Source organism: Pholis gunnellus (assembly GCF_910591455.1).
Source record: "Pholis gunnellus genome assembly, chromosome: 17".
NCBI classification, from domain to species: Eukaryota; Metazoa; Chordata; class Actinopteri; order Perciformes; family Pholidae; genus Pholis; species Pholis gunnellus.
This window is the reverse complement of record NC_136544.1, coordinates 3,272,897-3,290,262: the sequence shown is the minus strand read 5'-3', so window position 1 is coordinate 3,290,262 and position 17,366 is coordinate 3,272,897. Positions and strand designations below refer to the sequence as shown.

At 44.0% G+C, this 17,366-nt stretch overlaps 2 protein-coding genes across 2 annotated transcripts; both read right to left on the bottom strand.

The window, feature by feature from the left end:
- Nucleotides 1-308: 308 nt before the first annotated feature.
- Nucleotides 309-5,039, bottom strand: lin7b (lin-7 homolog B (C. elegans)). The gene is made up of 6 exons (XM_079177752.1): nucleotides 4,828-5,039; nucleotides 3,640-3,758; nucleotides 3,295-3,366; nucleotides 2,523-2,732; nucleotides 1,304-1,467; nucleotides 309-807 (listed from the first exon to the last, which is right to left on the bottom strand). Exons 1-6 carry the CDS (start codon nucleotides 4,901-4,903, stop codon nucleotides 786-788), a joined length of 663 nt encoding a protein of 220 aa, XP_079033878.1. The 5' UTR covers nucleotides 4,904-5,039; the 3' UTR covers nucleotides 309-785.
- A 643-nt stretch (nucleotides 5,040-5,682) lies between these two features.
- On the bottom strand, nucleotides 5,683-16,976 carry snrnp70 (small nuclear ribonucleoprotein 70 (U1)). The gene is made up of 10 exons (XM_079177851.1): nucleotides 16,782-16,976; nucleotides 16,250-16,403; nucleotides 16,050-16,112; nucleotides 12,484-12,538; nucleotides 12,325-12,389; nucleotides 12,182-12,244; nucleotides 11,556-11,637; nucleotides 7,869-7,970; nucleotides 7,191-7,290; nucleotides 5,683-7,106 (listed from the first exon to the last, which is right to left on the bottom strand). The coding sequence occupies exons 2-10, from the start codon at nucleotides 16,394-16,396 to the stop codon at nucleotides 6,305-6,307; spliced, it is 1,479 nt and encodes a 492-aa protein (XP_079033977.1). The 5' UTR covers nucleotides 16,397-16,403; nucleotides 16,782-16,976; the 3' UTR covers nucleotides 5,683-6,304.
- Nucleotides 16,977-17,366: the final 390 nt, after the last annotated feature.

Genomic DNA, 17,366 nt, shown 5'->3' with positions numbered 1-17,366 from the left:
TCAAAATAATGTCATTTCTACTTCACAGCCAACGTCAGCTGTGTGTCCTGGAGGAAGATCGCTCATCATCAGAATGAGCATCGGAATCAGAAACGGTTTATTGCCAAGTGTGTTTGCAAAAACAATTTGACTTCTTGAAACATAACCCATATGCAGCAGGAAAGATGACCAAAATGAATTAACACATACTTTATTTCATGAATAATTATGCAAATCAATGAATACACAAATGAATGTTGTTGTTTTTTATCCTCAAAACTTTTGACTGAGATGACACTTGCCAGTTGACTGAATCCAGTGTAGTTCTTCATATCGCTAATGCTCGTTCTCTAGCTGGGACACCTGATGGAGAAATGGTGGTTGAATGGTTCCACATGCTTCCTCTGCTACTGACAGCGGACACTGCTGAGGAGTGCAGTGCACTACATGAGAAGGCAAAATCAAAACGACTTGAGAATATAAACCCTAGGTTCTAGTTAAGCCACACACTACAGATAATGTGTTGCCCTTATGTAATAGCATGCTGAGGATGATTTCACACTGGAGAGATGAAATTACAGGCATGGTCTGACAACAAGCTGACTCTGTATTTCTCTAAGAAATAGGGAAAGAGGGAGGGGAGAATATCCTAAACTGCAGCGTTGGCTTCATGAAGAAGTTCAGGTAGCAGGCGTTGGTAGGCTACTTTGGTTTTTTGCTTCTCATCTGCGGTCTTGCCTCCTGCTTAGAACAGAACAGTCAGGAGGGTTAGACGAGGAGGTTGATGGATTAGCGTTGGATTAGCATTAGCCCCTGGACTCCAGAGATCTGCAGGAAGAGAGACAGAGAATGATGCTGCATGCCAGAAACTATACTACGACATGGCCACAAAAACAAATTTATGAATCTTTGTTTATGAATGAAGTGATGCACAAGTTGAAGCAGCAGCGCCGCTGTTTGTGTTCAACCAATCAGCGACGGTCCGCCCTGCAAACCCCACCCCCAAAGTTCTTATGTTTCACTCCGACCAGGACCTTTTTGGGGGTTGAAATTTCCCCAGAACTTAATTTAGACCCTGGTACCATGCGGTCGAAATGCAAAGAGTTCCTTAAAAGGTTCCTAGTCCCAGGGGAAAGGGTTTTTAGTGGCCCCTCTGGATCATCCCGCCCAGCTTTCCTTGACATAAGAGACATATGCCAGCTAACCCGCATTCATTTGCATATTGAGATCAGATCAGGATGCAGGTGATCGGAAGAAAGCTGAGTAAGCGTGTCATTTGATCCGGGACACGCTGACAGTGTGATATCAACAGTGTGTGACTCACGAGTAGCTGGTGTGCTGCTGTCGTCTTCGGGCGCTCCTCATCTTCTCAAAGCGAGCCTCCATTTCCTCCAGGACCTTCGGGGTGTAGCGGACCACCAGCTTGACCGAACCCTGGGCAGCCTTCAGCAGCTCCACGGCCTTCTCGTGGTGCTCGCCCTCAACGCTCTGCATGGACACCGACACACAAGACTCTCAGGCCACATGCTATAAGGGTCCCAACGGTCTGCTGGACACCGTTCCATCCGGGTCACTACAATGGCTCCTTATACTGATGAACACAGTATCCCCCACAGAGGAGAACTCAGCTGTAGCAGACTTCTAGACAGCACAGCTCTACACATGTTTGTTAAAAAGGCCTGTAAGTTAAAATTTGGTCCAAAGTGTGTCTTTGGAGTATCCAAGAGAAAACATTCAAAATGACCAAAAACAGACCTTTGGTGTGATAAACAGACAATTCTGAAATGATGCTATTTACACTCTTACAGTGTCTTGTATGTGGAGCTGCTTTTTCTTCCTGGTGGGGTTTATTAGTAAATAGCTTTTTAATTGTCAGTTGTTCTATGTGCCGCTGCCAACAGCACAGAACTAGCAGAACCTGTATTAAAAGAAGAAAGCACTTCTTATAATGTTCCCTTTGGCCAGGCTCTGCAGTTGTCAGCGTCCTATTTACATGACAGGGTTGCACAGTGAAGTGTAAGCTGTCGTCCTTCACACTACATGTTCTCACTCATAGAACACGTGAACAATATAAACTCTCAGTGAGGGTCTACACAGACCGGACTCTGCATGCAGACCGAACACCAACAAATATGTGTGATTTACATCCATGTATGCAGACATGCAATGAGGTCTAAACCACTGCCAGAGTCCGTTTTTGGGGCCCTTATAGGTGCCTCCCGTCAGCTGAAGCTGGTGTTTGGCGACCTCTGGTGGCCGAGCTCTCACTTTCTGCAGCGAACACAGAAGAGGAGTTGACTGTGCTTACACGTCCAACAGAATGGAAACTTGGAATCAGAAGAGTTGGGGAAACAGTGCATATCAGCTGTATACTTTTTCACTAATTATCAACATCTAGAGTAGACCCTCAAATATTTGGAAGTGAATTTTTATTTGAGTTTATTTATAAAAGCTGTCATTGAAATAAACTTGTGTTGAACTTGAGTGTGTGTATCTCCTCTCAGTGGGCGTCTAGTAGCTCACAGCAGGCCTGAGCTTCTCACCACTCCGTTGACTGACAGCAGCTGGTCTCCTCTCTTCAGCCCTCCTTGGCGGTCGGCCACGCCCCCAGGGATCACTCTGGAGATGTAGATGGGGGAGTTCTGCTCTTTGCCCCCCATGATGTTGAAGCCCAGACCCTCTTCTGTCTTGGGCAGCTCCACCACCCTTGGATGGGCGTGGCCCTCGCTGGCTGCAAAGGCTGCCACTGTGGCCTGTTTAGGAAGGCGGCCATATGATCAGCATTAAAAAAAGGGTTAAGTTCACATTTTTCACGTCTGTCTTAAAACAATAGTCACATGCCCACATGGACATTGAACTAGGTTTCACCTGCTGTAATGGTTCCTCCTGTTCATACTGGCTATAAACAGATCCCTTCCTAACACGCGTCCAATGGAACAGACAGAAAGTAAATATGAAGCTTCAGCAGTTCCACAAATCAAGTGTCAATCTTCTGAAGTTACAGTCTGTGTAGTTCAGAATCCCCTGCATCCACGAGAGGAATGATTACAGCAAGCAAAATGTCTTTCAATGTACATACGAGCGTGTATGAGAGTACATCTATTAATCACCTATATTCCACTGCACCCAGCACTTCTTCCCTTTGTGCTCCTGGACCAAAATAGCAGATGAGCTGGGAGACGCCCACTCAGTCCATGAACTACCACAAGCGCTGGTTGCTGTGCTTGTGCAATTAAAATAGGGCCTAAATGTCTCTTATACGATGTATATTGTGCAATCGTGAAGTGTCTTTAGTTATTAGTTTGCATGTCATACCTTGGCAGTTGCCTGTGCTCGCACCTCCGGTCCTCCAACGATGTCTAGAGTGTCATACAGCTGCTCATACACCTGAGGGGCAACAGGGCAGAGCAGAGAGTCACACACACAGTGAGATTGAGATGAGAAGATGAAAATGAGTCTCGTGTCAGGATGTGACCGAGCTGCAGTCAGGACATGGTTAGCCTGAGATAGCACTATGCCGACCGGACCCCAACTCAAAGCTCACTTGTGTGGGGAAGTAACCGTGGTGGCTGGATGCAGGCTGACACAATGTTCATACATTAGGGAGGAAATACTCTTGAGTTCTTTTTGCCCCAGACTTCCCAGAACTCTTTGCTGTACCTCTCTGATGGCAGCACAGAATTTGCTCTGTAGGACTCTCTGCAGGGCCTGCAGTTTGGGAGGAGGCAGCTCACCGCTCCGCTGCAGCCGGTCCAGCAGCTCAATCACCCTGCACACATCTAACACATACACACACACACACACACACACACACACACACACACACACACACACACACAAGGACGGATTATCAACAGGGCTAAGCAGGAACCACAAGCCAGCAGGCGACTGTGTGGCAATTATGAACACTATGGGCAATAAAGCACAACAAAAAATATAAGGTTATTCATTTTCCATTATATTTGTAACGTCCAATATCACAGTTTGCCTCAGAGGGCCTTACATCTGTACAACATACATCCTCTGTCCTTGGACCCTCGCATCCTTGAGGAGGCGGCTAACCCTGTAGTAGCATTCCAGAAACGCTTCTGACAGTGAGCTCTGCTTCCTTCTGAGCCACCTTCATAGAACGCTCCTCGTGAGTTTATTGCGTGGTTATTACTCAGGCACGCGACCACACCTATAGCTCCTGTCGGCCGCGCTGTGAGGTTATATGGGCTCAAGAAATAGGAGTGAAATAAAGAGCGTGCTGCTTTACATCAGAACGCAGTTCGCTCCTCCATTCACAGGAACAATGAGGGAGAAGACTTGACCGCACCTCACACACACGCTTGCTGCGTCCGCGCGACGGACTCACCATATTCGCGCGCGCTGCACGGTTTCGTTTTTTGTTTTTTTAAGGGACAGTGACAACTCGATGTTTCACACCCAGCCGCGCTCAGATCAGTGGAATGATGATGCATATTGTCGGAGGCGCGTGCGATAATACGTCCTCCGTATTCGATGTACAGATAATAAATGTAGACCAAGCCAAGCATGTTTAATCAAAAATGTCTTCAGTTAAGTGGCAGTCTCAATGGATTCTATGTGTACTACAAGAAAGAAACGTGCGCGAGCCATATCCCTTTATAAAGGCCCTTTTAAACGTTTGACACGTTCAACTGCGACATGAGGCTTCACTAACGTCAGCCTAGCTTATTAAACAGCCGACACATATTCAAATGAGGACAACGCCGTTATTCCCCATCATTGGGTAGCTTCATTTTAGACAAAGTGCCGCCTCTACATCCGCGAGGTGAAACAGGTGATACGTTACTGAAAACCTGAACGAGGCTCCGTTAATGTTACCTCTCTCCAGGCACAGCGGCTCCGTCAGGGCCGCCATATCTGCGTCCTTGGCAGGGTGGTAGTAAGAGGACATCATTGTGAGCCCCTCCGCGTCCAGGCCGATAGCCTACTCAACACTGCTTAGACGAGCAAGGGGTCTGGCTCACAGCGATGCGTGGTCCATCTTCTATGATGACATGGTCAGCAGACTGTCGATGAGGAGCCGAGACGGCCGGTGAGCAGGACAGAGGATCGGGCAGTGTGCAGCCTGACGCACCGCAGCTCGGCTTCAACGCGTGCTCATAGAACGGGTGTTTCTGTGCTCCTACTGCGCAGACTGAAAACAAACGCTAATTCACTCCGTCATTCTTACATACACATTCCAATATCAGGTCTGTATTCCGAATAGGTGAAATTATTGCAACTATACACTAAGGAATTATTGTTCACAATAATTTGATAAACTGTTCCAAACAAGTTTTTAGCCCATCATACTATATGTAACTTTATTTCGTTGCTGACTATTTCTTGTTACATAATGCAGTAGATTTTTTTTACTAAACATTTAAATCACCTTTTTTCATTCACGCAATATAAAAATCAGACTATGGGGAATTGATATGCTATATAGTAAGCTCTCTACCTGTGTGGACCACATAGTCAAAGCAAGCTACTGCGCCGATGCAGCTCCATTATAACAGAACTATCATGCAACTAAACCGTAAGAAAAATAATTTAAACATGTCAACTCATGATAGCTGTCCAGCTCTGTCTTTTTATACTGCAGGTGGAGGACGGAATGGTTACATTTAAGGTCTGAAAATAGAATCAGAAGTTAAAGTCACAGGATGCGTTATGAAAGGCATACAAATAGGATGAGCTCTGGCTTTAAGCCACATCTTTATTAAAATGGCCTTGCAAATCTAACATACAAACAGCAGACATAATTAACCAAAAAGAAAAGAAAAAAACTTTATTCCAGAATGAATAAACAGAACCGCCCTCAATAGTCACACAATACTACATCTCCATCAATTTCACATACATTGAGGGGAAATTTGTCACTTGGTTCCAAATGAGCATACAATCCAACTGTTTTATGAATCTGGAAATAAAAGACAACACAATCTACCCTTCTAAAACCGAATGGAGCTTGTGTTTCTACAGTTCTTCCCAAGCCAAGTGGAAAAAGAAAAAACATCTAGAGTGAATCAAGTAAAAAGTAATCTGGTAACATTTAGTGGCACGGATTAGTCGGACAATGCAGGAAAGCTGCAACTTCTGTGAGACCAAATCAGTTATATGTATCAACTGTGCGTGCAACAGTATTAAGAGGAATATTTCAACAGATTCTTGACAGACAGGAGGAAAGCTAGCTAGAAGCCTGGTGCTAAAGAGGCCCTGACATCATTTAGGGTTCCTGTGTCTTGGTAAAAAGTTAAGGGCAGAGTTAAAGTATAGTATGAAACAACTTATTTATGAGTGGGCGTCTGCTGTCTCAGTACTCTTCTCCCCCCGCTCCCTCCATCTTGTAGCCATTTTCACTGGAGCCGTAGCCGTCAGCCGATGGCACCGACTGCTGGTCCATCATGCCATCCTGACTGTACTCCTCCATGTGTGGTGGCGCTCCTCCCTCACCCTCATTGGCCAGGTCATCTTGGGGGCCCATGTCATCTCGTTGGGAGCCGTGACGCTCCTCTCTGCGGTCCCCCCTATCCCTCTCCCCCCGCTCCCTCTTATGTTCCCTGTCTCTGTCCCGGTCTCCCCTGCGCCTCTCTCTGTCCCTGTGGCTGCGCCTGCGGTCCCTGTCTCTATCCCTGTCCCTACGCTCATCCATGCCCTCACCCACTTCTCCTTCATTTTCCTCCAGCACCCGCTCACCACCTTCAGGGGCTCCGTCTCCCTGGCCGACCTCCTCCCCATCTAGCCCCTTGCCTCTCTCCCTGTCTCTCTTGCGATCCCTGCTCCTGCTCCTTCTCTTCCGTTCTCGACTCCTCTCCCTACTCCTGCTGTCTCCTCCCGCTGCCACCCCCCCACGGTCCTTCTCCCGCTCTCGACGCCGGCTACCACTACCACCACCACCACCACTACTACCACCACCACCACCACCGCCGCCGCCGCCGCCCCCACCGCCGCCGCCGACCTCCTCTGCTCCTCCAATCGGTCTCTCTCTCTCTCGCTCCCGAGATCGAGTACGGCGACGGCGTTCACGGGATCGAGACCTTCGGCGCTCTCTGTCCTTGTCCTTGTCGCGGTCGCGCTCTCGGCTGCGCTCCCTGCGCTCTCGGGGTTCCCGATCACTATGAACAGTCAGGACAAAGTGAAGACTGTTATACACAGCAGTATTTTATAACAAATCACATATCTTCACTGAAAGTACTCACCCCACTATAGGGCGCTCTTCATAACGTGATGCATCATCTCGGCCGGAGTGCTTAATGTTGACATCAGCGCCACCTCTTCTAGTGCCACCCAATCCACCACCTAGTTAAGAAAAACAAGCAAAACATAAGATGAAGTCAAATATGTGTATTCTCCAAGTATGGACCTTCAGACTTAGAAGTCAACACTGGTTACAGGCTGTGTATAGAAAGACAACAGCACTGTGTCACAAAGAGCACCACATGGCTTCTTTGGTGTGGATGTGTTCCTATAGCTAAAAAAACAACCTGGATGTCAAATCTGAAGGATTATCAGACACAAAGATCTAAAGGCAACACATCAATCTCAACACTTGCATAATGCTAAAAATGTATCAGCGTTGATCAGTCGTTTTCTCGAGCATCATTAAATCAGTTTCAACTGAGTATCATGTTCAAAAAAAGAAGCTAATGATTGATCCAGGAAACCAACGTCCATGTGCGTAGTACGGTGGCTACATCAGAAAACAACTGTCCACACTGAGCAGAGTATGTAAATTACGTGCCAACACACGTGAGGTGCTGTTAAAAAAAGCTTACAACAGGTGGTAAATAATATTCATGTGCAAGGTGTTTTCAACATGATATCTAATCAAGCCCAGCACAGAGCTCTGAAGTTTGAAATAAAAAGAGGCAGCTGACCCAGCCTGCGAGGATGCCATCCTTTCACAGTGCGTCCACGTTCCACGTCAACCAGCACCCTTCTACCGTCAATCTTCTTCCCGTCGGCATGCTTGTAGGAGGCTGGAGAAGAGGAATGGGGAGAGGGAAGACAGAGGTGAGATAGGAATACGACTGCACCAATGTGGCCAAGGAAACAAACAATGCATTATTATACTGACCAGGAGCAGGCGAGGCCGAGATGGCTGCTCTCTGGGCAAAAGCCGAAGGATAATGGGAGCAGACTTCCTTCCACCCGATGAGTGATTGATATGTTACACTTTTAACTGCATCATTTAAATACCCAGCTTTCAGTTCCTGTCTGCATTAAATAACAGTATATATTGTAGCCATCTTAAGTTGTCCTCAGGAGAATCATGCAGCCTTCGTACAATTACTACTTAATAAGTAAAGTTTCTCTGCATTTTCTCATAAATGCTCAATCTCTCACGCAGGTTTGACTGAGAGAAGTTAGACAGCTGACATGGCATCTTAAATCAGCTCATTACACATTCGCAATAGTTAACCCAACCTGCTGGAATGGCCGACTTTGGCATTATCTAGTATTAAAATCACAGCTATTACAACTCTGTTATGTCTTCACCTGTGACAAATATCAGATTTTTCTTATTTGTGAAAAACACAAATTCCTATCATGGCAGTAAAGCACACGTTTGACCTTAAATATTTTACAAATGCGTGAGAATAAACTGGTCAGGGAAATAAAGTTTACCTTGCACTATTAACAGCAAATACTTTGGTATGGCAGTAATACATTTTGTTATAGAAGCTGGAACTTCTTACGAGCTTCATGGGAGATCAACATGAGCTTGCATCAGCATGAGGTCTAGCATTTGGCATATGTCCAACCTCGTGTACATTCAGACTTTGTCCCACACCTCATTATACCCCACAACAGCCTTTTGATCCATCTTGCATAATGGAAGAGGACTTGGAGAGATGCAGGTGGCTCATCCTGGCTGCTACACTGGTCTGATGCCGTGATGATCGCTGAGGGCAAAACTTGCGTCCAAGAGGAGGGCCTTACCAAAACCCATCAGTGATAGCATACAGTCCGAGGGCCTTACCAAATCCTCACATACATTTTGAGGGCCTTACCAAACTCCCTCACTCATACTATACAGTCTTACCATAGTCCCTGACACATGGGCCTTATGAAAGTCTCTGCCCCAGTCTTAGAGTCTTACCAACATCCACCAGCACCAGTACATATACCGTCGCAACACCTCTTATCTGGGGCCTTACCAGAACCCCTCCACTTCCTGTGTTCACTTAGGACGACAACATCCCATCCAATGATAGGGCCTTACCAAACCCCCACCAGTCCTACCAAAACTGACCAACTGAAAGAAAATAAGCAAAGACAAAAACAAAAAAACGGGGCTACCTTCCTTACAGGAGTTGCGTTATTACAACCCCGACCAAACTAATGAGAAACAAACTTTTTTTTTTTTAAACCAAGAAAGTCATGTTCATCGACACACTGGCATGTCTTGATCTAAAGTGGCCTGAAATATCAAGTCCAGTGTCTAAACGTATTAACTGACATGACATACACTGAAACTTTTCTTTAAAATAACCTTACTATTGTTATGAATTCATATGTAGGGCTACATTAAACTAGTATCTACCTTAAGTTATGTAGTGAATAAATGTATGAATTGCTCATTTAGCAGAATTACCAAGAAAATTCCCCTCATCTGCCATTTCTATTAAAGCCAGCTCAGACCTATTTGATTGGACAGTATAATGCACTGACTTCTGTGAGATTTGAACATTTTAAATGGCGTTATGAACTGTATTTAGGGCAGAGCAATATGGTGAAAATGACAATATCATATCATATATACCTTGATATTGCGACCTTTGGTGCTTTCACCAAATATTTACGCCATGACATTTCTCAGTGATGTGGATATAATGATCAAGTGGGCAAAGGCAGTCTGTTCAGTTTAGATATCACTTCAGCATAATGCAGCCTTAAAACCAGGAGAAGACAACACTAGTGCCATATTATGATATCCAAAATCTAATCTCATAGATCTCATCACTAATACCGATGTATTACACAGCCCTACCATTGTTACGCTAATTAGGCTCTACAACCTGCCAGCCTAACAAAGGTTTGGAGAATGAAGTGTTAAATGGTATCAACAGTATGGGCCGATATGTACCGAGTCAATGCCCAGCTTCTGTTATTTACATAACGCCTTATTTAATCGGCACCGATATTTAGCAGAAAAACGTGACTCCATTTCTTTACCGAGTGCCTTTCCTGCTGAGCTACGTTTACACGTTACTGAGATGAACTGCTACGCAACCAGACAAAACGGCATCACTGAGATTGTGAAAAGCAATCAATCTGCACAGTGTTAATCATATCTAACGGCACACTGAGTGACAGCTGCTTAACACATTTAGATTTCTCCTTCTTGTTCACTGACCCTGTGCCCCCCCCACACAGCAAAGCTATTGCGAAGCATAAGCCCTGAGTAACTGAGGTGGCTTTGACAAAGGGCAGAATCATTGGGCAAACTTTAATACACTAGTGGTCAGGGGTGCGTTCAATGGTCAAAGCCTAAAATCCAAGTAGTAGTAATTGCACTGAAAGCTCTTTAAGGCTTGCAAAGAAATGCCGCTTTACCCATTGAACGTAGCTCCTCTTCCCTATGTAGGAGATGGAGGGTGGAAAAAAATCTTACCCATCATACAAACCCATTATACCAACCATATACTGAGCTGTGGTAGTAGGGTGTAGATGTATCATAACCATCATCATCTGCCAGCCAGCTCTGGCCAATAGCCATCACAGATTGGCGGCTGCAGTGGCAATGAGAACAACACACAGTTAATATACTGTTTAGCCCCACATCCCCCCTCATTTCACCCACTGCTGTGACTACACGTTTGCTGTGATTCAGCAACTCTGGTCTTGAAGAGCCGATCACACTAATATCCCAGAATGGTGTCATTGTGTTAGATGGCACCATTCACTTGTCTAATAAGACGGTACACCATTACTCGCTGTGGCGTCACCACCGGCTTTAAATATCTCACTAGTGTGGTGTATTTAACTAATCTCACCATGACCAGGGTTGAAGACCACCAATAAAAACTTTGACAAACAAGCTACGATCTACAAAAGATGGGTTTCCATAAAATCCCATTCAGTGCTTGGCGACCAGTGTGACCTTGTGCTTACCATCACAGTCCAACCAGGAGAGCTGCTCTTCCACAGAGCTACAATGCCTAACTGTTAAAAGACAATGTGCCCCTTGACAGGCAAAGATGTTCCGGTTCACAGATGAAAGACACAGTTCTACCTCTTGGTCGTCCCACTTTTCCCAGGATGCTACTGAATGAAGTGGTCCCCTCCTCAACCAGACTATTAGTCAACTGATGACACGCATCAAACACAGACACACACATCACACAACCACCAGACTCTGATTTCAACATTTAGAAGTACTCAGATATCTTTGATTCCACAAACATCTATTTTGTCATTCGGTAGTAGTCGCCTTCCTAAAGTGTCACCCCAGTATCATTACCAGAATACCCACATAGAATAAAAGGACAGGGGGTTCAACTGAAGAACCACCCTGCATGTCTTCATGAACATGTGACCATGTATACATTGGTACTCACAGTGCATGTCTCGTTCATGCTCATACTCAATGAATGCATAGCCGCGTGGCTTCCCCGTCCTCTTGTTGTAGACTATGTAAATCTGGAACAAACAGGAATGAGACATGAGTTGGCTGTGGAATAATCACTACACAAAGACCTGGAAATCCACGACAGGCCACATCAAGTGTGTGCATACATCATGTGTAACACAACCCAAAGCCACAAACGTATAGTTGAATCAAACTTGTCTTACCATGTTCAACAGAAATAGACTATATGCTTCCTAAATGGGCCAGTGGTGCTACACTGTACACTAACAATTTAGAATTTTCAATACACCGACATAGCACAACAAAAATAGGATAAAATAAATTAAAAGTACAGTGTACAGCAGTCGGTGTGTCACTGACATCTCTTAATGGGTCAGGTGTCCCCGAGATATCAGATAAAGTTTTGGCATGACATCGGCACCACTTGCGGTGTCTTAGGATTTACTGCCAGCAAACTATGTAACAAATGCAGATGAATGGATTTCATGGTGTTGGGTTTGCAGGGATACATACTGTATATAGCATATATAGGATGTCATTTAAACAGAGTTTGTACACAGGTCTCGATAAGTGAGAAACAGTAGCTGAACATACCCGTTTGATGGGGCCATAGACCTCAAACTCACGGCGAAGCTTGGACTCTGTCGTATCGTAGTTCTACAGCAAAGAGAATACCATTAGACATCAACAAAATAATCATTTGCTTAATCTATAAACGCCTAAAATCACACACTCACCACTCGTGCAACAAACAATGTCTTGAAGGCATCCCCTTGTGCATTGGGGTCATTATGGGGGTCCCCTGAAATAATGCAAATAGAAAAGCCGGTTAGTTTAAGCCAAGAAACCATATGCAGTGAAAAGAGCTCGTAATGTAGGTCACTGTGAAAACTTACAAAGCTTGAGTTCTGTCTCCACCACGGCTTGTCTCCTCTCGATCTTTTCTCGCCTCTGCAAATGCCAAAGATGAACAGGAAATGGTTAATCTGGATCCCTCAGTGAAGGCTCACTGTGAACAACGAAGCTCATAGAGGTGCTAGGGCTGGCCTTTGATCACGGTCAGCGCCATCCACGACTGCAGACCTGCAGCCCCTTGTGCAAAGTGGAGGATTTGCTCAGAAGTCATGACTTCACACACAGTTATTGGATACCTTATTAGTGTGACCGTGGCATGAGAGGTTAAAAGCTATCCTACATATTATATACATATTCATTTTGGAGAGACACTCGAATAAAGTTAGTTTTGAAAAAGCAATGTTTCCCAGTAATATAAAGTAGTTATTAGAGAGGGAATTATTGTGGTTTGACTTCCTAACTATCAGAGCTAAATTAATATCAAGAAGAGGCAGAAAGCCAACTGGGCTTATTTGAAGCCTCCACCTATATAATATTACAAATTTACAAACATCAAATAAAATATGCATAAGACATTACAACTAACAGAAAGAAAGATAAATAATGTAATTGTGTTGAGTGTGTGTGTGCATGCGAGTGTGAGCGTGGGCTTGTGTTTGTTCAGGGATGTTGGTTTATACACCTGCAGTAACTCATAAGCAATATTAATGCTACAAGTCCCTCTGAGGGACAACAACTATACATGTAATATAACAGCTGAAACAAGAAAGACATGAACACTAATACATAAAACACTGTTACAAGACCGCAATTAGATGTTCTTTTAGGCACCGTTTGACACATTTTATAGACATTTTTTTGTTAGGTGGGAAAAGTCATTCCATGATTTGGTTCCTAAATCTTATTGAAAGTGGACCTCTGCTAGTCAGTAATGTAGGAGGATGAAGATGTGAATAGACTTTGTAGGTCTTGCAATGATCAGGAATATTCCTTCACCTGAAAGTATCTTATAAATGAAAACAGAGAAATTAGAGAAATATTGATGCCATAAATAGTAAGAATCTGCAATTTCTGAAATAGAGGAACAGATGAGATGTGTGACTGATCGGGTTGTGATCCTAACAGAACGTTTCTGGAGGACCAACATGTTTTGCAGAGAAGTAGGGAAAGTACTGATCCGAACTATATTACAATATGAAAGATAGGGATACATTATACTGTAATAAAGAATAAGGAGACAGTCTGCAGAGACAAGATGTCTAACCCTCCTGATTATTCCAATAGATTTGTTTATTTTTCTACTAACAGTCAATGTTTACTTACTTAACTCATCAATAATAATTCATAGGAATTTCGGAGATGACACTTGAGGCATCTCAACAGATTCCATTTTAATTTTAGATAAATCCTTAGAGTACGATATTTTGCCACTGTAAATAATAAAATTAGATTTCGTTGATAGTCAAAGATAGTTTAGTTAATTTGAACCATGTAGCATAGGCAGTTAAACCAGCATTAGCTTCCATAATCAGTGAATTGAATTGAATGAGAGAACTAGGGTTGTGTCATCTGCAAACATTATCGGAAAAAGGCCTTTTGACACATTAGACAAATTATTAATATAAATAAGGAATAATAATGGACCTCTGTGGAGCCCCACATATTAGTCTGGCTTTGTTTGAATATCAACCTTGAATCGCCGCGCCATCGCAAATTCGTGTCACATAGCGTCTGTGCATAGACTTTGTATGTAATAATTCGCGACGCGTTTGGTGTGAACACGGCATTAGTCCTCCATCTAACCATCTATATCGGCCAATGTAGATCAATTGGTAGCTGTGGCAAAAAAAACGTTATTGGGTCATCTCTAAAAGTTTGCGCCTCGTTCTTTTGTGCAGATTATCACCAGAGTATCAATAAGGTACAGCGTTAACGGGTCTGCTGTCTGTTTTAGAATTGCGGGGTGAGATATCCACGAAAAATATCAGCGTCGTAAACCTCTGTCTGTCTTTGCACGAGGGCTGGAGTCGTGCTTTAATCTGACACCCCGTCTCAGCGTGAGACACACGTCACGGCAGAGATAAAAAGATCTAACGCGTGGTTACATTCTACTCCAGTAGATGCAGATATCTCTCGGTGTCACAAATGCAATAAACCCTCACAAGTAAGGGAACAATTTATCAAAACGTTTGGCAGAACATAAATCTCTAGAAACGCTGAATCTGTAGAAACGCACGGTTTTGACTGGTTGGTGAGCAGCTGACCATCCTCGTCCACTGCAGGTATGTTAGCGATGCCATACACCAGGGGTGGCCAACCCGCGGCTCCCGAGCCGCATGCGGCTCTTACGTTCTTATCGAAGTTTGTATTTGTGTTTTTTTAATGTGCGTGTTCGCTTCGCTTGAATTAAATACGGTATTTTCGTCAAACGCGCATGTGCAGCCACAGATTACGTTCCTCGTCGACCCATTTAACGCCGAGACGGACTGTTTGAAAGCCCCGCTAGTCACAGACGAGGATGCGGCTGAGTTGGAGATGATCGATCTTTGTGAGGAGGACCAAAAACCTGCTTTGAGGGACGGGACCATTGAGTTCTGGAAAAATGTGCCAATGAAAAAATACCCCAATGTCAAACGGGCTGCGTTAAGATACTGTCAATGTTTGGGTCAACATACGTCTGCGAGTCTGTGTTTTCTACCCTGAAACACGTGAAATCAAAGCATCGATCTGTTCTGACTGACACCCATGTGAAAGAATTGCTTCGAGTGGCAACAACGGAATACAAGCCAGATTTGAAGAGGATTGTTCAAGGCAAGGAATGCCAGAAGTCCCACTAAGTAACATGCATAGTAAAAGAAAAACACTATTGTAAATTATTATATTTTTGTTTGTGGACTTGGTTGAACTGAGAGTTTGTCTGTGTGAGACAGTGCACACAATGTTCATTGTTGAAAATGACTGGCCTGTGGTCTTAGGAGTCAATTTCTGTCATTATCATGTTGGTGTGTGACATTTACAATAAATCTGGCTGAGCAAAGGTATGTGTGTGTGTGAGGAAGGGATAGGGTGATGTTCATGTGTGCCCATGTGTATGATGTGGCTCTTTGCGGTAACACAGTAAAAAAATGTGGCTCTTGGTCTGACTGGTTGGCCACCCCTGCCATACACAGTTCTCTAACAAGACGTCTAATAAATGAAAGCTAATCAATTAACTTATTGTTTAGTCGCAAATGTATTTGAAAGATTTAACTTTTTTTGTATTAACGCTCAAGAAAATCTATTTGTACACATACAAGAATAATAAAGCAATTTGCGTCTCACAATATAGTCACAAAGAACCGATAAGAGTCTCCATAAGGAAGCAAACCAATAAGACGAATCATACGAGTACTAATATTAATAAAATCCTAACTATCCCCGTCAGTGCCTAATAAAGTGGCCACTGAGCGTATATGGCATAACAAACCTACGATGTAATCTATTTTGTTTATAGCACTGGGTACATGCTTGAGGAGCATCCCAAGACAGAAGTATTATCTTCACAGACGGGGAAGAGTCTTAAAACGCTCCTCTCAGCACACATCAAGGCCTTCATTACATGTCTCACCTTTCTCTCCAGCCGCTCATCACGCGTCTCTGCCCTTGTTGGTGGGGGGGCATCTCTTGGATCCTGATCACAAAATGAAAAAAAACATGAAAAATGTGGTATTGTGAAAGAATATGGGCACAATTCAAAAATATATATATATATATATATATATATACACATATACACACACACACAATTATAGAAGATTAAATATTCACCTCGAAATGCCTGATGAACGGTGCAATGCCACTGTACGGTTGGTTGTGGTGTTTCTCGTGGGGCAGCTTCTCCAGCTGTGGCAGGAAAGGTATCGGGTCCCGCGGTGCGAATAGGGCCAGCAGATTCGGGGGTAAAAACTGCGTCATCTTTCACCTAAATTGACAATATCATGTAGAAGTATTACCATAACAAACATCTAGACACGTTGCAAAATTCTACCAGGAACGTTACTGGTAGAAAACGGAAGCTCGCAAGGCAGTCAACTGTTAGCTTCATGTGGCAACTGTTGTCTTCATGCAGACGACTTCCTTAAAAGCACGTGCAATTTGTACGTATTACAATTTGGCCAAACCGCATGCTTTATAAAACGTTACACACCGCGTGAACAGTGTACATAATCTAGAAGTTACATGATAATAGGTTTCACACTGGCTATCATCTCGACAGTGTAGCATTGAGACTTCATTAATGCCCCTTGCGTTAGCCAGCAAGCTAACTATGCTAACAAGGAGCCTCGAGCATGGTTCTTACCTTCTCTCCTCCAATGTCTTGACAAAATGTCAGACCATGAACCAGAAGAAGGAGCGTGTGATATATGCAAGTCTCCTGGACCAACTTACTCAAGCAAAAGTCGACAAACAATAAACTAAAGGCGGTACGCTCAGGGTGCCAAGGCCGTATGGCGACAATTACTTGAATGTGTGCGAGCTGACTAGCTGCTTGTGTTTCTGAAAAATAAAATGGCGGGATGCCGTAAATCGACGTCATCTGACGTAAACCTCACCGGGAGCAACACACATCACCATCAAAATACTTCGATGTGGATTCGAACCAAAATTCAAGTGCAGCACGCTTAATATGATCTTCTGTCTGCACCATATAGCCTTGGTGTTTACGTGAATGAAATGTAATTAAGCATTAGATGTTTTGTTCTCAAATAAAACTGCTATTTATAACGCGAATGACATTCAACCACGAGATGTCGCACTCGCCCTACGCACTTCAATTCCATTCATTTAAGTCAGGGGTCCTTAATAGGCGGACCGCGATCCGGATCCGGATGCAGACACCGTTGTATCCGGAACCAGGACCTAACACCGATAGATAATTCAGAAT